Genomic DNA, 25,145 nt, shown 5'->3' with positions numbered 1-25,145 from the left:
GCTAGCATGGGCTGACTGACCCTGGGTCAGTCCAAACACAATCTTAGCTGAATGGGGGAAACTCACCAATCCAAGTAGACATCCAGAACACGTGGTTGTTGTGGCGAAAATACCTGGTTCTGGATCCCAACCCTCCAGACTGGGGCAGGAGAGCCCCTCGAGTCTCAGCACCAATGTATTGGGTTTGCTGCAAGTCCCCAGCAGCTTGCTGCTGGGTCTGAAAGCAGCCAGTCCCAAGCAGGGGCGGTACATGAGACCATGCGGCAGGTCTCCAGGTCCCCATGTGCGGCGGGCAAGAGATGGATAGGCACACCAAGCAGCGTGAGGTTGGATATTTATTCAGGGGGTTATGAACTTGCTCTGTAGACCAGGCTGGCCTTGAACTCACAGAGATCCGCCTGCCTCTGCCTCCAGAGTGCTGGGATTAAAGGCGTGTGCCACCAAGGCCTGGCTTTCTTTCTTTTCTTTTCTTTTTTTTTTTCCTTTTTTGAGACATGGTTTCTTTGTGTCAACAGCCCTGGCTGTCCTGATAATCTGTAGACCAGGTTGGGCTTGAACTCAGAGATCTGCCTGCCTCTTAATTAGGGTCTCTATTGCTGTGAAGAGACATCATGATTCCGGGAACTCTCATAAAGGAAAACTTTAATTGGGCTGGTTTACATTTTAAAGGTGTAGTCCATTACCATCATGTTGGACACTGCAGCATGCATGCAGACATGGTGTGGAGAAGACACTGGGAGTTCTACATCTTGTTCATTCTTCATCTGCAGGCAACAGAAGTGATCTGGGACACTGGGCATGGCTTGAGCATATAGGAGAACTTAAAGCCCACCCCACATGATACACTTCCTCTAACAAGGCCACGCCTACCCCTATAAGGCCACACCTAATAGTGCCCACTTCCCATGAGCTCAAGCAGACCAATTCCACTCAAACTATCACAGAAACCCTGTCCTTTTTTCCGTTTTTTTTATTTTGTTTTTTTTGTTTTTCTTTTGTTTTTTTAATTGATATTTATTGAGCTCTACATTTTTTTTCTGCTCCCCGCCCTGCTTCTCCTCTCCCTCCTTCATCCCTCCCCCAAGGTCCCCATGCTCCCAATTTACTCAGGAGATCTTGTCTTTTTCTACTTTCTACTTCCCATGTAGATTAGATCTATGTAAGTCTCTCTTAGTGTCTGCATTGTTGTCTAAGTTCTCTGGGATTGTGGCAGAAACCCTGTCTTAAAAAAATCACAGAATAAGCACAGTTGGGTTTAATGGTATATGTCCTTAATCCCAGAATGTGAGAGGCAGAAGCGGATGGATCAGGGCCAGCCTGGTCTACACAGTGAGTTCCAGAACAGCCAGAGCTAGAGAGAGGCCCTGCCTCAAAACAAACAAACAAACAAACAAACAAAAAAACTGTGGTCCGTTCAGCCAAGGCTGAAAAGTTAGCTATGATAACAGGAAACCAGTGACACTGGAGTGAAGCCTTTGCTGTCCTAGGACAACTGATGCTAGTCATCTGGAGCTGAGAACTAAGCCAGGAGACTGGCACCGTTACAGTGACGCTCATCAACCTGGAAGGCTTTTCTGTGCTCCAGAGGCAGCCAAGCCGTCGTGCTGGCAGCTGAATTTGCTTGGTCATGTCAAGAGTGTCCCAGGTGGCATGAAGGAAGAGCAGCTGAAGGCTGGCGCTGGGAGCAGTCAGGAGAGGCCATCGGAGAAGGTGCAGCCCAGTGGCAGCAGAATGCTCACATTTGGGAGAGACTGGTACCATGGGAAGACTGCCAAGGACAGCAGCAGCAGCTGTGGAGTGGAGCCTGCTGGAGCCTGCCAGAGCCTGGGCTTCAGACATGAAGGCGCGCTGGTGAAATGGGGCCCACGGGACATGACTGAGTGCCAGGCCAGCACCAAGGGTCTCTCACGCTGTTCTACTTTGTTCTGATTTAATTAACCGCCCTGGTTCTTACTTCATGGAACAAGAAAGTATTTAACAAGAAAGTAGTTTTTGATTTTACAAGGGCCCACAGCTGAGAGTCTTTGAAATATTAAAGAAATTCCAAAGTTTTGGACTTAGGAGTTTCAAAGAGATTTTTGATGTTTTAGAGAAACTCATTTCAAAGAGACTGGACTTTGAAAGTGTTTGAATTTGTGAAGACGATGGGTCTATTAAAAGTTAAAATGTTTTATATTGATATTAATAGTAACATGCTGTTACTAGACAAATGAAAAATACAAAGTTCTGGGTGGCTACTGATGTGCCTGCGTGTCACTTTGATAAGGGGTCGATTGTGCTGGTCAGTTTGATGTCAGCTGGACACAAGCTGGAGTCATTTTAGAAGAGAGAACCGTGGAGGAAATGTCACCAACAGAGTGGCCTTCATGCAAGCCTGTAGCTCATTTTCTTGACTGATGTGGGAGGGCACAATCCATGGTGGGTGGTAAGATCCTGGGGTCTGTGAGAAAGCAGGCTGAGCAAGCCAGTAAGCAGCACCCCTCTATGGCCTCTGAATCAGCTCCTGCCTCCAGGTTCCAGCCCTGCTTGGGTTCCTGTCTTGAATTTCCTTTGATTATGGAGAGTGTCTCATCGCAGCAGTAGAAACCCAAGGCCCTCGGAGCCCCAACTCGCCAGCATAGCATCTTTCCAGCTCTGCACCATTATAACGACCTCTCCTAGCTTATCCCTGGGTAAAGTTTTTTTTTCTGTCACCTTGACTAGTCTTGCTAGGAATTTAAATTTTTTTCATTCCATTTATTAATAGTGCGTGCATGTTTCTATGTGGTGTGAGACCTTGTGTGACCTGCTGTCCACATGGTGTGCAGAAATCAGTCCGTGAGGCTCAGCCTCTCTTCCACCATACGGATTCCAGGGATGAAACTTGGCTCACTAGCCCTGTTAAGACTTTAAGACAATTCTGAATCCTCTCAGCCTCTGTGCCATAGTGCTTCCCCTCCTTCCCTGGGAACCAAGGATCTAACAGCTACACATGCACGTACTCAGTTCCTGAACAATTACCCATACACGTGTGTTTTGATTCAGTCCCCTGGGAAACAGGATCAAAATGACCTCTTACTTCATCTGATCTGGCAACAGCTCTCCAGCCAATTATTGGCAATAGCCCTTTCGAATAAGCCAATCAGAATAGTCAAAGAACAACCCCCTTGCTTCTGTGGCCTTCTCCTTTAAGAGTAGCCTGTGCCAGATATTCGAGGTCTCTCGGCTTCCCGAATGCTGGGGGACCCTGTCATGACAGAATTAATAAAATCCTCATGCTTTTGCATTGGCTGTGGTGTGTGAGGTGGTCTCTGGGGGCGACTCTTCTTTGGTGTTTGGACGCTAGAGTCCAACAGGCCAGTAGCAACCACTTTTGCCTACTAATCCATCATAACAGCCTTTTAAAATTATTTTTTTTCTTTCATTTTTTGGGTTGTTTTTTTTTTTTAATTTTTTGAGACAGGGTTTTTGTGTAGCCCTGACTGTTCTGGAACTCAGTGAACCTCCTGCCTCTGCCTCTGGAATGCTGGGATTAAAGGGATTAAAGGCATGCCACCTACCAACAGCCTTTTTTTTGTTTTTATTTGGTTTTTCGAGACAGGGTTTCTCAATAGTTATGGAGCCTGTCCTGAAACTCTCTCAGTAGACCAGGCTGGCCTTGAACTCACAGAGATCCCCACCACCACCCGCCTTTGCCTCTTGAGTGCTGGGATTAAAGGCTTGTGCCACCACCTCCTGGCCTTGTTTTGTTTTTTAAAAGGGTCCCAACAACTAGTGGCGGATCTCTGTGAGTTCAAGGCCAACCTGGTCTACGAAGTGTGTTCCAGGACAGCCTAGGCTAGAGAAATCCTGTCTTGAAAAACCAATAAATAAATAAATAAATGAATAAAACAAAAGAGGGTTTCACTCTGTAGTTCAGGCTGTCCAGGAACTCAGTCTGTTTCTGCATTCTCTCCAATTCTGGAATTAAAAGTGTGCACCATTATGCCTGGCATGTGATTGTTGGGTTTTTTTTGTTTGTTTGTTTTGTTTTTTGTTTTTTTCTTGAGACAGGGTCTCAGCTGTACAGTCAGAGCTACACAGAGAACCCTGTCTCAGAAAATAAAATAAAATAAAAAACAGAGACAGGGTCTCTCTTGTCTTGGTCAGCGTGTAGCCCAGGTGTCCTTTGAACTGAGTCTGGGTAGATTCGGTTGTTTTACAAGTGTTTTGTCCATATGTACAACCTGTGTATAGTGCCCAAGAGTGTCGAAGAGGCCACTGGGTCCCCTGGGACTGGAGTTGTCTCTCGTTCTGAGCATGAGGGTGCTGGGACCAAACCGAGGTCCTCTGGAGGAACAGCGAGCGTTCTGAACCACGGCGCTCTCTCCAGCCCAGAACCAGCTTCTTTTCCTTGGTACTGTATTTGCTACTTTTCTGCTGATCTGATAAATACCACTACCAAGACAACTCGCAGAAGGAGGGCTTTATTTGAACTCATGGTTCCAGAGGATGGTGGGGCTGGAGGCAGCTTGTGTGGCGGCCAGAACTACAACAGAGCCAAGAGCAAACTGGGCATGCAAGCATCTGAACTCTGGGAGCCTACGGCCAGTAGCATACTTCCTCCTGAGCCTCCCAAATAATGGCACCATCTGCAGGCCCTGTGCCATCGCCGTGGGGCCATGCTCCCTGAAATCACCATAGTGATCACAAGCTGCCCTCTAGTGTAGACTGTCAGGCACATTTTAGGATTGAAGGCGAAACTAAGTAAAATGTAGACTTCGGAGTGGATGAGTGGGCTGTATAGAAATGCACCGCCAAGTTCCCATTTCTCTATCTGTTGTTCCTTCAAATAGCCGGGGAGCTGTGAGGCTGCCGACCACTAGGCACTGGGCTTGGAACCTAGCCCAGCACTCTCCCAGGAGCCTTGCCCAGCCCCTCACTGGGGATTTCTAGGCAAGCACTCTTAGCCCTGGAGCCAGGCCCCTGATTGAACCAAGGCATGTGCCGTCAGGAGCCCCTGGATCTAATTACTGTCCCCTATGCTCACCTCTTCTCTGGAGCAGCTAACTGCAACAACATCATGGCACTAGGTCTTGCCTGAGGGCTCAAGTTGAGCTTTGACCCCCAGATGCCACCATGCCATTTGGTTTTGCCACTTGTTGGTGTGTCTTGGGCGGAGACTTCCTGCTTAGACCACTACCAAAGTAGTGGGTTGAGGGAGGGAACCTTGTTCCCTGCAGTGTGCCAACTGTAGTCAGTGAGGCTGACAAGCAGTGGCAGGGTGACTGTGTTTGGGGAAGGGGTGGGGACAGGAGAGAATCTCTTTTGGTGCCCAAGTGTGTGTGCAACTTCCTGCCACTGAGGAAACAGTACAAACCAGCCCTTGCTTCTCTTTTCTCCACTGTGCTCCCAGGGCTGACAGGGAGCCCCCGATCCTGTGGCCTCAGCCAGCTTTCCCAGCCCCACATGGGAAGAGAGATGCCATGGACCGTTCTGCTGTTTGCATCTGGTGAGTCTGAAGCTTGCCCTCCCCACCCGCCCTGCGGGGCAGAAAGCACAGTGGGACTATCCTTTCTAGTTGTTAGGAGTTAGATCCCCTCAGAGCTAGCCTGGAGCCCGGGAGACTGCCTGACTGCCAGTCTGGGCCTTCTCATCCCCTCGGAGCCAAGTTTTATAGAAATATCATCCCACCAGCAGTGCCACTGTCCCTGACTCAGCCCCCCTGGCTCCAGGACCGTGGCACTCAGAGTAAGGGACTTGGGCTGTCAGGGGAGGTTAGCTCAGACGTTCCTGTGGAGTTAACACAGGGTGGGGCGCCTGCCAGGGATGTATGTATTTGTTTCTTTGTTTAAAGAGGGGCTGATGAGAAGCTCAGGGGGTAAAGGCACTTGTTGCCGCCCTGATGACCTGGGTTTGATCCTGGTATTTACAGAGTGGAAGGAGAGAACCAACTCCTACGAGCTGTCCTCTGATTCACACACACACATGCGCGCACACACACACACACACACACATACACACACGCAGCACACACACACACACACACACACACACACACGCGCGTGCGCGCACACGAGCACACACACACACATACACACACGCAGCACACACAAATTCATACACACACACGAAATGAATACATTTAATTAAAAAAAACCAAAACAAAACCAAAACAGGGACTGGAGAGATGACTCAGCAGTTAGCAGCACTGGCTGCTTTTCCAAAGAACCTGGTTTCAATTCCCAGCACCCACATGGCAGAACACAACTTTCTGTAACTCAGATTCAAAGGGATTTGACACTCTTTTCTGGCCTCCACAGGGCCCAGGTACCCACATATTACCCAAACATACATGCAGGCAAATTACTCATACACAGAAAGTAAATTTAAAGAAGACAAAATGGATTGCCTCTGACTCTCTCTCTGGTCAGGAAGTTGTGACAGCTAGGCAAGAGATTGATTGGTCCCTTCAGAGGCTGCTTCCTACAGAAGACCCACTCCAACCCCTCTCCCAGCCCCAAGCAGTAAGGTAGATTCTTCCACCCTCCTGTCTATCTCTCCTTTACCCACCAACATGAACTCGCTTCTTGGATTTTCTTTTTCTTTTCTGTTCTTGTGGATGAATCCAGGGCCTCAAATATGCTTGACAAAAGCACTGAGCCACACCCCAGCCCCTCACTGGGGATTCTAGGCAGGGGCTCTACCACTGAGTCCCACCCCAACCCCTCACTGGGGATTCTAGGCAGGGGCTCTACCACTGAACCACGCCCCAGCCCCTCACTGGGGGATTCTAGGCAGGGGCTCTATCACTGAGCCACACCCCAGCCCCTCACTGGGGATTCTAGGCAGGGCTCTACCACTGAGCCACACCCCAGCCCCTCACTGGGGATTCTAGGCAGGGGCTCTACCACTGAGCCACACCCCAGCCCCTCTCACTGGGGATTCTAGGCAGGGGCTCTACCACTGAGCCACACCCCAGCCCCTCACTGGGGATTCTAGGCAGGGCTCTACCCCTGAGCCACACACACCCTCAGCTCATCTGTGTGCCCCATCCACCTTCTGGCCTTCTTCCCACAGCATTTCCTCAGGCTGGAAGGTTTCTCAATCTTCGCTGCTGTCCTTCTCTACTAGCAAGGCTCGGATTATATGTCACCTCTTCTGGGAAACCCTCTGAGGTCACCCCAGTTCACAAGTAGCCTTCTCCATTGCCCAGAGCTCCTCCTGCCCTTTCCTCAGGTCAGCACTTCTGTTTATTTCCTTTCTGTCCTCATTTGATTTTCTGTGTATCGGGGATTTGCCTGCTTGCATGTTTGGGCAACTAGCTGTATGCCTGGTGCCTGTGGAGGCCAGAAGAGGGCGACAAATCCCTTTGGACCCGAGTTGCAGACTGAATTGTGAGCTGCCATGTGGGTGCTGGGAATCACACCCACGTCCTCTGGAAGGGTAGCCAGTGCTCTTAACCACTGCGCCCTCTCTTCAGCCCCAGCTTCTGTTCGTTTCTATAATCCACTGCCTTGTCCCCATCAACTACAGAAGGGACTGATACATGGTATTGTTGACTGAGCATCATTGTATTGTTTATAATAATTACTGCCACTGTCAATAAAGTGACTTAAACATAGACACATGAGTGCCATTGTACGCAGTGTTCCAGGTAACGGTGGTGAGTGTCCTGTTACAAACATCAAGTGCAGATCAACAGAAGGTTCGAATAGTCTGATCCCAGGCACACACATGCATGTGGACTCTGCATATATGCATGCATATAGAGTAGGTGATCTGGTCCCAAGAACACAGCCAGCTCAAGCTATCTTTCTTCATTACAGGCTCCTTGGCTCTTCCTGCACCATCCATCTTCCTGGCTCTCCCCTACCCAAGCAGCCAAGATGATCCCATCTACATCTCGTGTACAGCCCCAGAGGACTTTCTAGGGGCCAATTTCACCCTGTTTCGAGGGGAAGAGGCAGTCCAGCTCCTGCAGGCCCCCTCAGATCAACCTGGTGTAACATTCAATGTGACTGGTGGAGGCAGTGAGGCTGCTGGGGGGAACTTCCGCTGTCAGTATGTTGTGATGGGCGAGCACAGCCAGCCCCAGCTGTCGGACCTGAGCCAGCCAGTGCAGGTCCCCTTCCCAGGTAAGACTCCATGCAGAGACCTGAGCCAATACAGGCCCCCTTCCCAGGTAAGACTCCATGCAGAGACCTGAGCCAGTGCAGGCCCCCTTCCCAGGTAAGACTCCATGCAGAGACCTGAGCCAGTGCAGGTCCCCTTCCCAGGTAAGACTCCATGCAGAGACCTGAGCCAGTCAGTGCAGGCCTCCTTCCCAGGTAAGACTCCATGCAGAGACCTGAGCCAGTGCAGGTCTCCTTCCCAGGTAAGACTCCATGCAGAGACCTGAGCTAGTGCAGGCCTCCTTCCCAGGTAAGACTCCATGCAGAGACCTGAGCTAGTGCAGGCCTCCTTCCCAGGTAAGACTCCATGCAGAGACCTGAGCCAGTCAGTGCAGGTTCCCTTCCCAGGTAAGACTCCATGCAGAGACCTGAGCCAGTGCAGGTCCCCTTCCCAGGTAAGACTCCATGCAGAGACCTGAGCCAGTGCAGGTCCCCTTCCCAGGTAAGACTCCATGCAGAGACCTGAGCCAGTCAGTGCAGGTCCCCTTCCCAGGTAAGACTCCATGCAGAGACCTGAGCCAGCCAGTGCAGGCCCCCCTCCCAGGTAAGACTCCATGCAGAGACCTGAGCCAGCCAGTGCAGGTCTCCTTCCCAGGTAAGACTCCATGCAGAGACCTGAGCCAGCCAGTGCAGGTCCCCTTCCCAGGTAAGACTCCATGCAGAGACCTGAGCCAGCCAGTGCAGGTCTCCTTCCCAGGTAAGACTCCATGCAGAGACCTGAGCCAGCCAGTGCAGGTCTCCTTCCCAGGTAAGACTCCATGCAGAACCCCAGCCATGCTGCCCTCGCCCTCCCTGGGTCGCTTTGGTGCAAGTCCAAACTACAAATACGTAAATCTGAAGGAAGAGAAGCATCCACTTGATACACACCCAGAACTTTGAGCAGAGAAATGGTGTGCAAAGGCTAGAACTTGCCTGTATGTGTTGGTGGGAAATCCCAGGAAGCAGCTCAGTGATCAAGGAAAAGCACACGGAGTATGGCAGGGAGTGGTGGGCACAGCAGACTTCAGCTCTTCATCTGACTGAGCAGGAGCCCTGCAGACGTCATTATCTGTGTTCTTTCCCTAAGATGGGGTGGGTTTGCTCTGTGGGTCTGGAGTCCCAGGTATGGGCTTAGGGGGAGCTGACTGGAAGGTGGTGTGTGAGACAAACACAGAAGGCTTGGCATGTGCTGGGGGCACCCTTAGATTCCACATGGTGTCAGAGAGAAGCAACTCCAAAGCTAACCTCTGATCTCCACTCCACACACATGCTAGTGTGCATACACTGCCTTCCCATGCTCAAAAGGATAATAATTGAAATGCAATTAACACAGTTATTTTTAAAGAGCAAGGCCAGGCATGTGGCACAGGCAGATTTCTGTGAATTTGAGGTCAGCCTGATCTACAGAGCAAATTCCAGGACAGCCAAGGCTATTCAAACCCTGCCTCAAAAATTTGACAAAACAAGGGGCTGGAGAGATGGCTCAGAGCTTAAGAGAACTGACTGCTATTCCAGAGGTCCTGAGTTCAATTCCCAGCAACCACATGATGGCTCACACCCATCTATAGTGGTCTCCAGAACACTATATACATAGTAAATAAATTTAAAAAACTTTTAAAAATTTAACAAAATAAACAAACATACAACAACAAAACACCATTCAATATGGCTTCAGTAGCAAGATGTGAGGGTAAGGCAAGGGGATTTGTTCAAATTTGAGGTCAGCCTAGGCTACATAGGAAGTATGATTTTAGCATGGCATACATAACAAGGTTGAGACAATCATAGCTATGGAGCAAGACCTGGTTTCAAAAACACCACATGGGGGAACTGGAGAGATGGCTCTGCATTTTGGAGCACTGGCTGCTCTTTCAGAAGGCCTGGTTCAGTTCCTACAACCACTTTAACTCCAACCCGAGGAGACCTACTGCCCTCTTCTGGCACCCACAGGCACTGCACACAAGTGGTACAGAGATATTCATGCTTGCAAAACACCCAAACATATAAAATAAATAACCAATTAATTAGACAACAACAACACGGGAGCCAGACTTGGTGGGTACACACTCTAGTGCCAGCACTCAGAAGGTAGAGGCAAGTTCAGAGCCAACCTGGTCTAAATAGAGAGTTCCAGGCAAGCCAGGGGTACATAGTGAGGGCTTGTCTCAAACTTGTCAGGGGAGGTGGCTACTTTGCCAGAGCACTTGCCAGGCATTCTCAAGCCCCGGGGTTTCATCCCCAGCACAGGCACATGTCCGTCATCCTAGTAGATACAAGCGAATCAGGAGTTCGAATCAGGAGTTCAAGGTCATCCTCTGTCATATAGCAAGTTTGAGGGCTGCTTGGGGCACACCAGTTCCTATTGGAAAAAGGAAAGAAATGAAAAAGAAATTGGATTCACCCACAAAAGGGCTTTGTTGGTTCACTGAAAGCAGTTCACTGTGTGAATTCAGACATGGCTAGAATTTAAAAAAAAAAATGAAAGAATTACATAGAAAGAGCCTGTCTCAAACAAACACCAAGATGGCAGGAACCCCACGTCGCCTTGCCCTCCTTCCCTGATTATTTTAAGAGCCTTTCCCTTCATGGTGGCATAGCCTGCGCGGCAGCTCCAGACACACATCTTGGTGCTCCAGTGCCAATACAGAGAAATGAGCCTTTCAAACAGCTCTTGTGAAATCCGCAGTCATCTGTTTATGTGTGTGAGCATTTTGTCAGCATTATGGAAGGTACATCACATGTTTGCAATGCCCAAAGCAGTCAGAAGATTTTTTAAAATACATTTTTATTGATATTTATTGAGCTCTACATTTTTCTCTGCTCCCCTCCCTGCCTCTCCCCTTCCCCCTCCCCCAAGGTCCCCATGCTCCCAATTTACTCAGGAGATCTTGTCTTTTTCTACTGTCTACTCCCCATGTAGATTAGATCTATGTAAGTCTCTCTTAGTATCCGCATTGTTGTCTAAATTCTCTGGGATTGTGGTTTGTAGGCTGGTTTTCTTTGCTTTATGTTTAAAAACCACCTATGAGTGAGTACATGTGATAATTGTGTCTGGGTTACCTCACTCAAAATAATGTTTTCTAGCTCCATCCATTTTCCTGCAAAATTCAAGCTGTTGTTAATTTTTTCTGCTATGTAATACTCCATTGTGTAAATGTACCACATTTTCCTTATCTATTCTTCAATAGAGGAGTATTTAGGTTGTTTCCAGGTTCTGTCTATGACAAACAAAGCTGCTATGAACATAGATGAGCACATGTCCTTGCGGCATGATTGAGCATCCTTTGGATATATACCCAAAAGTGGTATTGCTGGGTCCTGAAGAAGCTTGTTTCCTAATTTTCTGAGAAATCGCCACACTGACAGCTATAGACCAGGCTGGCCTCGAACCTGCTTCTGCCTCCCAAGTGCTGGGATTACAGGCGTGTGACACCACCACCCAGCCTAAGAGGGTTCTTATCCTCTGGGTCTGGCATTGTGCATGATTAGGAGCTGCCATGTGGTTGCTGGGAATTTAACATGGATCCGCTGGAAGAGCAGCCAGTGGTTTTAACCACTGAGTTATTGCTCCAGTCTTCAAAATTTGTTTTCTTTTCCTTTTCTTTATCTCTTTTTCTTTTGTTTCTTTTTCCTTTCCTTCCTTCCTTCCTTCCTTCCTTCCTTCCTTCCTTCCTTCCTTCCTTTCTTTCTTTCTTTCTTTCTTTCTTTTTGAGACATGGCTTCTCTTTGTAACAATCCTAACAGTCCTGGATCTCACTCTGTAGATGTACCTGCCTCTGCTTCCAAGTACTGGGATCAAAGGCATACACCACCACTGCTCAGCCTTCTCTTTTTAAAAAAAGATTTACTTATGTATTTTATGTATAGGCATGTTCTGTCTGCATGTACACCTGCATATCAGAAGAGGGCATCAGATCCCATTATAAGTAGCTGGTAGTCTCCACGCAGTTGCTGGGACTTGAACTCCAGACCTCTGAAAGTGGGCTGGAGAGATGGCTCGGTGGTTAAGAGCACTGACTGCTCTTCCAGAGGACCCGGGTTCAATTCCCAGCACCCACATGGCAACTCACAACTGTCTGAAGATCTAGTTCTGGCCGGGCGGTGGTGGCGCACGCCTTTAATCCCAGCACTCGGGAGGCAGAGGCAGGAGGATCTTTGTGAGTTCGAGACCAGCCTGGTCTACAAGAGCTAGTTCCAGGACAGGCTCCAAAACCACAGAGAAACCCTGTCTCAAAAAAAAAAAAAAAAAAAAAAAAAAAAAGATCTAGTTCTAGGGGATCTGACACCTTCACACCAAGGCACATAAAATAAAGTTAAATAAACCATAAAAAAAAAACAGACCTCTGAAAGTGCAGTCAGTGGCCTTAACCCCTGAGCCATCTCTTCAAGCCCAATTTTTTAATTTGCATTTTGTGTTGTGTTGACAGAAGTTTTTGTCCTGCCTAGTCCTGCAGCTGTTAGGTCCCAAATAATCACACAGAAGTCTACATTAATTATAAGTTGATTGGGCCATTAGCTCAAGCTTCTTATTAACTAATTCTTATAACTTATATTAGCCCATAATTCTTGTCTGTGTTAGCCATGTGGCTTGGTACCTTTTTCAGCGAGGCAGTCATATCTTGCTTGTTTTGTGTCTGGCTTCCTCTCTGTCTGGATGAGGACTGCAGACTAAAACTTCCCTCTTCCCAGAATTCTCATTGCCCACCTCTACTTCCTGCCTGGCTACTGGCCAATCAGCATTTATTTAAATACAAGTCACAAAGTATAGACCATTGTCCCACAGCATGTTGTGTTTGAGTGTGGGTAATGTATGTATTCCTGTTTGCACACATGGAGGTCAGAGGACAATCTGAGACCCAGTCTCTCCTTATACCATGTGGAAACTGAACTCAGGTTGTCAGATTTGGTGGTAAGTGCCTTTAACCACTAAACCATTGTTTTATGGTTATTATTGCTGTGATCAAACACCAGAACCAAGAGCAAGCTGGGGAGGAAAGGGCTTATTTAGCTTATACTTCTACATCATAGTCCACCATTGAAGGAAGTCAGGGCAGGAACTCAAACAGGCCAGGAACATGGAGGCAGGAGCTAATTGATGCAGAGGCCATGGAGGGGGTCCTACTTACTGGCTTGCTCACTCTACTTTCTTTTCTTTTTTTTCTGTGTAGCTTTGGCTATCCTGGAATTTGCTCTGTGGACCAGGCTGACCTCAAATTCAGAGATCTGCTTCCTGAGTGCTGTTATTAAAGGGATGCAGCACCGCCACCCAGCCTCATCCTACTTTTCCTATAGAACCCAGAATCACCAGCCTAGGGAGAGTACCACCCACAATGGGCTGGGCTCTCCCACTTCAATCACTAACTAAGGAATGCCCTACAGCCAGCAGGAGGTGGTGGCAGGTACCTTTACCCTCAAGTAGTTTTCTTTCTTTTCTTTCTTTCTTTTTTTCTTTTCTTTTCTTTCTTTCTTTTTTTTTTTTTGTTTTGTTTTTTGAGACAGGGTTTCACTGTGGCTTTGGAGCCTGTCCTGGAAAACTCACTCTGCAGACCAGGCTGCAGAGATCCGCCTGCCTCTGCCTCCATGTACTGGGATTAGAGGTGTGTGCCTCCATGCCAGGCTCACAGAGCTCTTTTTAGAAGAGTTTTCATGAAGGCTAGAGATATGGTTCAGCATTTGAGAGGGCTGGCTGCTCTTTCAAAGGACCCAAATTTGGTTCCCAGCACCCACGTCAGGCAGTTCTCAACTGCCTGTAACCCCAGTGAGGGGAACTGACACCCTTTTTTGGGCTCTGTGGGCACTAGAATGCACTGCAGAAGTCTCTTTCATCCTCCATGAATATAAATAAAAATACAAATGTTTTCATTAGAATGTATTAACTATATCCAACAATGGCTATATATGTATGTATACAATGTATATATATTATATATGTACACACACACACACATCTGACAGGCCACCTGGATGATTCAGTGGGTAAGGACATTGCCGTCAGACCTGATGGGACCCATATGATGGAAGTTGAGAACCAACTCCCATATATTGTCCTCTGACCTCCACGTACATACTATGGTGTATGTGTGTATAGGTCATTCTGTATCCTAGACTGGCTTTGAATTCTCTAGCACACGCTAGCCTTGAACTCACAATCTTCCTCCTCAACTTTCTAAGTGATTGGTAATCCAGTCTTGGAATGGGACTACCTCCATAGAAGGAAGAAATTTTGTCACTGGTCCAGGGGAGTCCTCACTGGCTGCTAATTGCCTATGTACAAGGCTCTTTAAGTTTCCAGACCCACCTGTAGTCAAGATGCTTGGCTGGGGTGTACCTTGGGTGAGGGTGAAGCTCCAGAAGGCACCTCCAGATGCCCTCCCACCTCCTTCACCTCCCCATTCTCTTCTCCCTCTAGCCCCCACCTGGATCATGAAGCTCTCCCTGTGCCTGGCCGGAGCCGTCCTCCTTCTCACGGGGCTGGTGGTTGTCACCGTGGTGGTCAGGAAAGGTAATGAGGCATAGAGCAGACAAGGCCAGCTGGCAGCCTCCAACTGCTCTCATTCTTCCTCTTTCAGTTTTGAGGCAGGGTCTCACTATGTAGTCCTGGCTGACCTGAAACCACTGTGTGTTCCAGGCTGGCCTGAACATCAGAGATCCACTGCTTCCGTTTCCGTCCTTGGGAGTGCAGGCATTATGCCACCATGCCCAACTCTTTTTCTCGTTTCCCTTCCCCTCCCCACTCTCTTCTCCTCCCTCTTCCCTATCACGTTATTGAGGCTGATGTCTTTTTCCTTTTTTTGTGGGGGGGTATGTGTATGTGGTTAGAACTTGAAATCCTCTTGCCTCAGCTTCCCAAGTACCACAATTCCACATGGACAATACCACCGTTATTTTATTTTAATGTTTTAATTTAATTTTTTATTTTATGTATATGGGTGTCTGCCTGCATGCATACACACACACACACACACACACACACACACACACACACACACACACACAATGTGCATGCAGTCCCACACATGGACAAAAGAGGGCACTGGATATCCTGTAATTGGAGTTTCAAATGGCTGTGAGTCGTCATGATCTTCAGGAGGCAAGAAGGAAGTTCAGTTCAACATGACCAAAGAGCCATGTTGGCTCAAGTTTCAGGAGTCTGACCCCAGTGGTTTATTTTCGGTATATTAAGCACAGCATAATCTGGTGAAAAATTTCCTGGTGCTAATGAACTTAACCCCATGTTCACAATGAAGCTTAACATGACATTGAAACTCTCTGTAGGGGCTGGAGAGATGGCTCTGCGGTTGAGAGCGCTGACTGCTCTTCCAGAGGACCGGGGTTCAATTCCCAGCACCCACATGGCAGCTCACAACTGTCTGAAAATTCAGTTCCAGGGGATCTGACACCTTCACACCAATGCACATAAAGATAAATAAATCATGAAAAAATTAAAAAAAAAAAGAAACTCTCTGTAAAGTCCGTGTTACATCTTCCTAAAATGGACTCTCCAGATTGTCTACACGTGACACCTTCCAAAAAGATAGGTTCTTTTTTTTTGGATATTTATTTAGTGGTTAGTGGTTATGGAAGGGAAGGGAGAAGGGAAGAAGAACAGAGAGGGAGGGAGGGAGGGAGAGAGAGAGAGAGAGAGAGACAGAGAGAGAGAGAGAGAGAGAGAGAGAGAGAAGCTGCCTTTCCGAGAGGAAAGATAGGTTCTATACGTTGAGAAAAGCAAGCTCATGATAAGGTCTGAGGGAAGATCTGGTGCGGTCTCACCAGGCTATTAACCATGCCCACTCACAGCCTTCCTTTGCAGGAACAACCCTGAAAAGGGTTTGACATTCCAGGTTCTGCTAGGCTCATCTGTGAGCATGAGGACCACTGTGCCTCCTACACACGTGTGTGGGAACTGAGCTTGGGGCCTCTAGAAAAGCAGCCAGCGATGGCTCTTACCCATGAGCCATCGTTCTGCCTCAGCAGGACTGTTTTTTCTCATCCATGTTTTCAGGAGCACAGAGACAGACAGATTGGGGAATTCTTTCAGCAGAACTCAGCAAGGGGGCTCCAGCAGAAGTGAGGTGACAGGTGGACAGGGGGCAGAATGACATATGGGATTCCTGAGTACTCAAGGGGACTAGACTGTTTCTAGACCACCCCGAAGCATCACGATTATGGAGGTGCAAGTCTTTTGCATAAAAGGCAGAGTGGGCACACCTGTTGTCCCAGCACTTACTAGTTGAAGGCAGAAGAGTCAAGAGTTCATTGTCAGCCTCACTGTACAGCAAGTTCCAGGCTAGCCTGAGCTATGTGCCGCTGTTCCATTTGTGCTCAACCATTCCCTCCATCTGATTCTAGAACTTTTCTAGAGCAATGCTTCTCAACCTTCCTATGCTGCGGCCCTTTAGTACAGTCTCTCATGTCTCTCATGTTGTGGTGACCCCAGCCATAACATTTTCATTCCTACTTCATTCTTACAATTTTGCTATTGTTATGGACTGTAAGGTAAATATATCTGGAGCTAGAGGTTTGGTGAGGGGGGGCACAACCCAGTTTGAGAACCGCTGTTCTGGACTCTGCACATTAGGCAGTGACTCTGTTCACTCCACCCTCGGCTCCTGGCAACTGTGGAGACTCCTTTCTACACCAAGTTTACTTATTATTAGGGGGAGGTGTGTGGAGGTTTCAGGATTCAGTTCTCTTTTTCCACTTTGTGGGTTCCCAGGATCCAATCAGATCATCAGGCTTGACAGCCAGTGTCTTTACCTGAAGAGCCATCTCCCCCACCCCAACTTTTGACAGGTATCATGTAGCCCATGCTGGCCTTAAACTTGCTTTATAGCTGAGGTTGGCCTTGAACTCCTGATCTTAGTGCTAGGGCTACAGACTTGTGTTGGAAATTGTCTAGCAGCATATTCATGTTTTTTTTATTTTTATTTAGTATTTTTGAGATACGGTTTCTCTATGTAACAGCCCTTGCTGTCCTGGGACTAGCTCTGTAGACTAGGCTGGCCATGAACTCACAGAGATCCACCTGCCTCTGCCTCCTAAGTCCTGGGATTAAAGTCAGGTGCCACCACTACCCGAAGGGTAATTTAATTTTTTTTTAATAAACATACATTTCTCATAAATCAAGCACAAAAATAAATAAGGGGCATCAAGATTGCTGAGCAGACAAAGATGCTTGTTGCCAAGCATACCTACCCGAGTTCAATCCCTCAGCCTCATGGCAGACAGCTGATCCCACAGGATTTCCTCTAACCTTTGCATATGCCCTACTGTATGTGTACCACACCCACATACCTATGGTCCCAGAACTCAAAAGGCTGATGAAAGAGGACTGTCCTTTAAAGATCAACCTGGGCTGGACCCTGTCTCAAAGAAACAGATCAAGGATGATGTCACACACCCATAATTCCAGCATTTAGCAGGTAGAAGTAGAAGGACTAGGAGTTCAAAGCCAACCTTGGCTACCTAGTGAGTTCAGGCTAGCCTGAGCTACACAGGAAAACTAAGAGAAGGTAGGGTAGGGCATGTTGGCACAAGTTTTTTTGTTTGCTTGTTTTTGTTTTTTGTAGACAGTGTTTCTCTCTGTAGCTTTGGAGCCTGTCCTGGAACTTGCTCTGTAGACCAGGCTGGCCTTGGTCCTCTTGCCTCTGTCTCTCAAGTGCTGGGATTAAAGGTGTGCGCCATCACTGCCCGGCCTGGCTCAAGCTTTTAATCCCTGTACTCAGAAAGTAGATCTCTACCTACAATCTAATCTATGTAGTAAATTCCAGAACAACCAGGGCTACATGTGAAACCCCGCTTAGAAAACAAAACAACCATAAAAGCCGAGAAAGATTTGTTTAGAGCAGCTTTTGTGCTTAGTAGCAGATCCATGTGGATGAGACAAGGCTGGGTTCCACAGGGGCAAGGGAGCTTTTTGTTTCATGTGTGTAGACATTTCTCAGCAGCTACCAGATCCAGAATAATCTAACGAATGTCTGTTTGTCTTTCTTCCAGCTAAAATAAAAAACTTACAGAAGCAGAGGTGAGACCCTCCAGGGAGGTCTTTGAGCACTTTGCTGGCGGGGCAGATGCTGGGCAGACTTTCATCCCCTACAGTACTCTCTGGTGGGAGGGCTGACAAATGCATGCATATGAATTATTTTTTTTTTTGGTTTTTCGAGACAGGGTTTCTTTGTGGTTTTGGAGCCTGTCCTGGAACTAGCTATTGTAGACCAGGCTGGTCTCCATATGAATTATTTATTGAACACTGCTGTGTACCAGCATGCTCTAAATCAAGGCTCACCACTTCCTCTCAGCAGTCCAGATGAACCCCACTTTCCAGATGTGAATACTGAGGCCTGGAGTTCAGTCACATAGGGCTAGGCAGCCCAGCTGCCTTACCTCCAGCTCACTGCTGGCTGCCACATTATTGTCTCAGAAATCTAGATATTTGTGGTGGCATTCTTCGGGACTCTCACTGGGATTGTGCCATCCTAATAGTCAGAGAACTGTCACTCAGTGTGATGACTGACGGTGCAGGTATTTGCTGGGGAGGGGATGAGCAAGTGGTAAGAACAAGCCATAGCAGGTGTCTATGGGGGATGTTCCTGAACAAGTGTCCTGTTTCACGGGGCGTCCTTTCTTCTGAATCCCTTTGCAGAGAGCGGGAATCCTGCTGGGCTCAGATCAACTTCACTAATACAGGTCTGTTATGCCCTTCATATTCCCTGGTGTTTCCCTGGGTGAAGTAAGCTTCAATATCCTGTTTGCTACTTGGACCCTTTCTGTGGCCTCTTGTTTTTGGGGCACAAACACTGTCCCCATTCTTTCTGCTGGGTTCCTACTTTCTGTTTCTGTCTCCAGCCTCTACACTGGCTCTCCGTCTACCTCCCCCCCACCCCCCGCCAGGAAACCTTCCCTGACCCCCAACAGCCTGTGCTGTTCTTCAACACCGCCCATGCTATCAGCATCTGTGTGTCTATCTACTTGTTCGTGATTTCTGTGTGCGGGAGCCAGCATGCCACAGTGCATGTGAGGAGGTCAGAGGACGACTTGCAAGAGTCAATTCTTTCCTTCTACCAAGTGGGTCCTGGGTTGAATTCAAGTCAACAAACTTGGCTGCAGGTGCCTTTGCCTGCTGGCTCCCACCCACTTCTACACAGTGAGATCTGTGTCCTTCCTCTCAATGTTCACAACTCACCCTGGGGTGGCTGGAAAGGAGCAAGAGAAGATACTGGAAGATGACCCTAACTCTCCTGCAGGGTGGATTCTAGGTGTTGAGACTGTGGGACAGGAACAGATGGGTGCAGGGCAGTGGGCCTGACCTGTGCTGATCCTGCTTTCTGTTTCAGACATGTCCTTTGATAACTCTCTGTTTGCCATCTCCACGGTGAGTAGCTTTTTCTTGGTCAAGTTCCCTGATGACCGACCGACCAGCTAAGAGGGAAGTGTTACTAGGAGCCCTCTGAAGCCCAGAGTCACAGAACTATGATTTTCCCATAAGCCTGGGGCTGGTTGTGGGAAACCAGGGCTCACCAGATCATATTGTCACTGGATTGGGTTCAGCCCTCGAGGCTGGTGAAAGGAGGTCTGGTCAACCAATGGTCTTTTCATGTTCCTTCATGGAGCCTCGTGATACTCTGATGTACTCTTGTCTCCTCCTAACAATAAGAAAAGCTTATTTTGCCGGTTGTGGTGGCACACGCTGGTAGGATTTGCTGAAGGAGGCAGAGGCAGGAGGATCACGAGTTCGAGGCCAGCCTGGGCTACACATTAAAAACAAAAAAAAAAGAAAAGCTTATTTTTAAGTTTGTCTTTTTTTAAGTCAGTTTATTTTTAAGTAGGCTTTTTTTTAAAGATTTATTTATTATGTATAAACATTCTGCCTCCATGTATGCCTGCACGCCAGAGGAGGGTGCCAGATCTCATTACAGATGGTTGTGAGCCACCATGTGGTTGCTGGGAATCAAACTCAGGACCTCTGGAAGAGCAGCCAGTGCTCTTAACCACTGAGCCATCTCTCCAGCCCCTTTAAGTAGGCTTATACCTCTAATCCCAGCACTTGGAAGGTGGAGGCAGAAGGACTGGAAGATGCCTTGAGTTTGAGACTAACCTGGGCTACACAGTGAGGTACAGGGCAACCTGGGCTACAGAGTCCCAGCTCCCCCACCCACTTTATTTTGTGTGTGTGTGGGGGGGTGCCACAGTGTACACGAAGAATTCAGAGGCCAGCTTGATGGACATGGTTCTCTCCTACCGTGTGAGCTCCAGGAATCAAATTCAGGTTATAAGATTTGACTGAAAGTGCTTGAGCTGCTGAGCTAACTTTCCACCTGAGCCCCTTCTTAAACCAAACAACGAGAAGGGCAAAGTGGCGCCTTTAATCCTAGCACCCAGGAGACAGAGACAGGAGGATCCCTGAGTTTGAGGCTAGCCTGGTCTATAGAGTGAGTTCTAGGACAACTAGGGCTACACAGAGAAACCCTGTTTCAAAAACAAAACAATGTAACAAAAGCTGGAGAAGCAGCCGCATTGGTAGAATGAGGGCCTAGTATGTTTGAAGCAGGGGCTCCATACTCACCACAGTGTACAAAAAGAAAGAGGCGGGGAGGGAGTGGGGAGAGAGAGGTTTTCTGGGACCTGTTACATCTGTTGTGGCTCTAGGTCTTAACAAATCCTGAACTGTGCAGATAAACCTAGGAGGCAGGGCATGGTGGCCAATGCACCCAATGCATATAATTCTAACACTGCAAATACTTTCAACACTTGGGAGGCTGAGGCAAGTGGACTGCTTCAGGTGTTTCCCAGCCTGGGCAGCCAGGACCATCCAGCCCCTAAGGCTTCTGTATTGTTGCTAGGTTTGGCTGGATAGTTTCTAGACAGGTTAGTCACAAACTCACCATGTCGTTGAGGGTGCACCTGAACACCTGGTCATCTTACACCTAGTGCTGTGATCACAGGTGTGCCCACTGTACCCACTTATGAGGTGCTGGAATGGACACAGGGCTTCCTGCGTACTAGGCAATACTCTGCCATATCAGTCACATGTTTCACTTGCTTTTATTTGAGACGCTGTCTCAATAAGTAGTCATTCCCCCACCATCCCAGGGCTGTACACAACACTGTAACACACACACACACACACACACACACACACACACACACACACACACGTCTTGGGCTAGATGTTGAGACCAAAAATCTCAAGCCCTATTTCCTGCTTTTCTTGATTTGCCTACTCTCATATGAACAATATATTTCTCCTTTTAACTGGCTAGTTTCACTTCACATAGTAACCTTAGGTTCATCCCATTTTTTTTTTCTTTAGACAGGGTTTCTCTGTAGCTTTGGTGCCTGTCTCGGAACTAGCTCTTGTAGACCAGGCTGACCTTGAACGCCCAGAGATCCACCTGCCTCTGCCTCCCAAGTGCTGGGATCCCATGTTTTTAATTTTTTTTTTTTTTGGTTTTTCGAGACAGGGTTTCTCTGTGGCTTTGGAGCCTGTCCTGGAACTAGCTCTTAGACCAGGCTGGTCTCGAACTCACAGAGATCCGCCTGCCTCTTGCCTCCCGAGTGCTGGGATTAAAGGCGTGCGCCACCACCGCCCAGCCTAATTTTTATTTTTTAAATGGTGTTTTTCCTGTATTCATGCCTGTGTGAGAGTTGGATCCTGGGGTTACAGACAGTTGTGGGCTGCTATGTGGGTGCTGGAAATTGAACTCAGATCCTCTGAAAGAGCAATCTGTGCTCTTAACTACTGAGCCATCTCTTCAGCCCTTGAACTCACATTGTTAAGTGTCTAAATTTTCTTCATTTTCAAAGCTGAATACCATTCCAGAGTACTATATACCACATTCTGCTGATTCATGTTTATTGATGGACACCTGGAAGGCTCCCACCTTTTGACTTTTGTGAACACTGTTGCTGTGAACATGGGTATGCAAATACCTCAGTTCTTGCTTTTGGTTTTACTTTTTTCTTTCCATCCTTTCTTTTTCAGAAAGGGTCTCATTATGTAGCCCTGGCTGACCTGGAACTGTAAATCTAGTTCTAGGGGATCCAAAGCTGCACCCACAAGCTGCACCTGCACAGATGCAAGCAAATACATGTCCAAGAACAGTAAACAAACCCTCCTAAGAAGAAAGCTTTGATGTTGGTAGAAATGATGACAAAGAAGCTGCCAGGTGCCTGGTGTTCACTGCCCCTCTCGGGGCCTGACATGTAACAGTGTGGAGTCCGACGTAGAGGAAGGGTCACCATTTTATTGGTTTTTCTTTTACTTTTTTATGTTATTGGTATTTTGCCGGTATGTATGTTTGTGTGAGGGCTTCAGAAGCCCTGGAACTGTTCCTGTTACAATTGTGAACCACCATGTGGGTGCTGGGAATTGACCCTGGGTCCTCTGGAAGAGCACCTGAGGCAGGGAGATCTAAGTTAGAGGCCGGCCTGGTTTACAGAGAGAGTTTCAGAATAGTCATGGCTACACAGAGGGACTCTGTCCAAAAAAAAAACAAAAAAAACAAAAAACCCCCCCAAAAACAAAACACCCCCCCAAAAAAAGGCAAGAAAGGATCTCACTGTTTAGCCCTGGTTGGCCTGGAACTCACTATGTAGCCCAGGCTGGCTACAGAGACCTGCCTGCCCCTGTCTCCTGAGTGCTGGGATTAAAGGCATACCCTGCTTTTTTTTGGAGCCTGTCCTGGAACTAGCTCTGTAGACCAGGCTGGTCTCGAACTCACAGAGCTCCACCTGCCTCTGCCTCCCGAGTGCTGGGATTAAAGGTGTGCGCCACCATCGCCCGGCCCCTGCGTTTTTAAATTTTTTTTTTTTTTAAAAAACAAAGACCCTGTATCTAGACAGGGATTTTACTGGGGTTAGGGAGGCCCAAAGCTCTGAGGGGACCTCAGCCTGCCTTAATCAGCTGGCTTCAGTTCTTGAAAGGTTTTAGGGGAGCCTTGATAGGGTGAGTACAAACGTGAGCTGGCTTATCAGGTGCCAGCCACCTCAGGTACCTCTCTTTTTCAGGTCCACAATGCTCCTAGATGGATCCCGTTACTAAACTAAAGCATAGGAGAGTTGTCATTCAAGTGAGGCCAGGCTGCTAGAGAGTGACAGGAATGGAGACAGAGCCTAGGCCTCTGGTCCTCCTTCCTCAGCAGAGAGAAGGCCGTAGGGGCAGAGCCACTGAAGGCTGGGATACGGGAGGTGTGGGGGACGAAGAGTTGAGAGGGTACCTGAGAACTTGGAATAGGGGAACTCCCAGATTCTCATACCCCAAATCACTCAGTATTTTTTCTTCCATGGACAAAGAAAATGACTCAGGAAAACATGATGTCAACCCTGGATGCACATCCTTGCAACTCAGGTCCTCAAGACAGGCCCTCCTCTACATCATCCTCTCCGGAGCTCCCTGAGTTCAGCACTTTCCGGGCCTGCCAATGAAGCAGACGAACGAGGACTTTATCCAGTTCCCCTAGTCCCACTGCCCACAGCTGCAGAAGCTGGACATCTGTCCAGAGAAGGGGACTGCTGGTATGACCTTCCTTACAGAAGACAAGAAAAATAGGGTATCAGCCTAGAGGCGGGATGGAAAGCCAGAGCCCCTTTGCAGATTCTCTGGATTGGCCAGATCACCAGAGACGTGCTGCCATTTCATCTGGACATCCAGCTGGGCATAAGAGACATTTTGTAGCTCCTTTCCTGGGCTTCCCCAGCTGCACTTGACTTTCAGAGTGGGGTGTTTATGGGGGGGATGTTTTCTGTTGTTGTAGGGTCTCACTGTGTATCCCTGTCGGTCCTGGAACGCACTCTGTAGACCAGACTGGGCCTCAAACTCACAGAGATCCACCTGCCTCTGTCGAGTGCTGATATTAAAGGTGCATACCACCATGCCAGACTTTGGGGTGTTTGCTGTTGTTTTGGAGACAGGATTTCTCTGTGTAGCCCTGGCTGTCCTGGAACTCACTCAGCAGACCAGAATGCCTGCTTCTGCCTCCCAAATGTTAGGATTAAAGGCTTGCACCACTCAGGCTGACAGGGTGTATGTTTTTTAGTGACAGAATTTCACTTTGTACCTCAGGCTGGCTTTGAGATCACATCATCCTGTTTCTGCCTGAAATTATGGGCTTGCACCATTGGGGAGTGGGGCTTGGGAAGGGGCTGGGTGGTTTTTGAGTCCTGCTGGCAAGGCTCCTGTTAAAGTAATCCTAAGGCCTCAGGTAATCATTAAATTTGGGACTGCATGGCTTGGGGGTGTGGGGTGGGGAAAGAGATGAACTGGCCACGCTGGAGGTACCACACCACTGAACTTCAGCCAATGTCGGGTAAGAGAAATGTTTGGAGGTGCAGAAGAGAATGGAGCATGCGGAGAGCAGGAAAGTAGGAACAAAAGGGTCTTAAAGGACCAGGAGTAAATCAGAGGTCCCAAAAGGCCCACCAAAAAGTGAACAGCAGATGAGACTGTTGAACACAATGGCTAGTTATACTGGAGGACCCGAGAGTTCACTGGGGAGAAGGAGAGGTCCTGGTGGAGAAGCTGAAGAACTTCCTCAAAGACTCAAAGTTCAATGCCAAGGTCTGGCGTGCGGCTCCAAGTGCTTTTCTAGTAGGGCAGCGTGGAGCGGAGCCACAGCTGGGGGCGAGCCTGCCCCTGTGATCACAGGGCCTTTCCCTACCAGTGAGAAGAGAACGGGGCGGAGCGCCCAGCTAAGACGCAGGGGGCGGAGGCTTGGCCTGGGGGTGTGGCCGAGCGCCTAGTTTGGAAATCATCCTCCGAATTTCTCAGGCCCAGGAGTGGTCCTTAACGGGACTTAACGCTTCTGCTCCGCCCTCAGAGCTCCTGCAGTTCGCTGTTAACCGTGGCCCTTAAGGGGGCGGAGCCAGCCCTCCGGGGGGCGTATCCCAGCCGCCGAGTGCCTACTCACCCCCGGCCATGGTCATCCGCTGGACGCCGGCCTAGAGGCGGAGCCCAGCCATCGAGGGGGCGTTTCTTCTGAGTCGGGCCGCAGTCCGGGACTCAAGCTCCTTGGCCTTTCTTAACTACTCTACGGTGGT

General features: G+C 48.4%; 1 protein-coding gene across 3 annotated transcripts; it reads left to right on the top strand.

Annotated features, from left to right (window-relative positions):
• The first annotated feature begins 5,327 nt into the window (after window positions 1–5,327).
• C3H19orf38 (chromosome 3 C19orf38 homolog) lies at window positions 5,328–24,098 on the top strand. Of its 3 annotated transcripts, XM_075966627.1 has the most exons (7): window positions 5,328–5,470; window positions 7,788–8,096; window positions 14,521–14,613; window positions 18,108–18,135; window positions 18,754–18,797; window positions 19,445–19,482; window positions 23,403–24,097. In XM_075966627.1, the coding sequence occupies exons 1-7, from the start codon at window positions 5,428–5,430 to the stop codon at window positions 23,532–23,534; spliced, it is 687 nt and encodes a 228-aa protein (XP_075822742.1). In that variant the 5' UTR covers window positions 5,328–5,427; the 3' UTR covers window positions 23,535–24,097. The 3 variants fall into 3 exon arrangements, with proteins under 3 accessions (XP_075822742.1, XP_075822739.1, XP_075822740.1); XM_075966624.1 differs by lacking the exon at window positions 14,521–14,613 and having other exon boundaries at window positions 5,335–5,470; window positions 23,403–24,098; XM_075966625.1 differs by lacking the exons at window positions 18,108–18,135; window positions 18,754–18,797; window positions 19,445–19,482; window positions 23,403–24,097 and adding an exon at window positions 15,387–15,706 and having other exon boundaries at window positions 5,335–5,470.
• Window positions 24,099–25,145: the final 1,047 nt, after the last annotated feature.

The sequence above is a fragment of the Microtus pennsylvanicus genome, chromosome 3, assembly GCF_037038515.1.
Source record: "Microtus pennsylvanicus isolate mMicPen1 chromosome 3, mMicPen1.hap1, whole genome shotgun sequence".
NCBI lineage: Eukaryota > Metazoa > Chordata > Mammalia > Rodentia > Cricetidae > Microtus > Microtus pennsylvanicus.
Note: the sequence above shows the minus strand (reverse complement) of the source record. Positions and strands in the feature narration are given on the sequence as shown.

Excerpts from the sequence above, each read along its gene's own strand:
- C3H19orf38 (XM_075966627.1), top strand. The coding sequence starts at position 5,428 with ATGGGAAGAGAGATGCCATGGACCGTTCTGCTGTTTGCATCTG. Across the intron at positions 8,097-14,520 it reads AGTGCAGGTCCCCTTCCCAG|CCCCCACCTGGATCATGAAG; the intron begins GTAAGACTCCAT and ends TTCTCCCTCTAG. Across the intron at positions 18,136-18,753 it reads AAAAACTTACAGAAGCAGAG|AGAGCGGGAATCCTGCTGGG; the intron begins GTGAGACCCTCC and ends ATCCCTTTGCAG.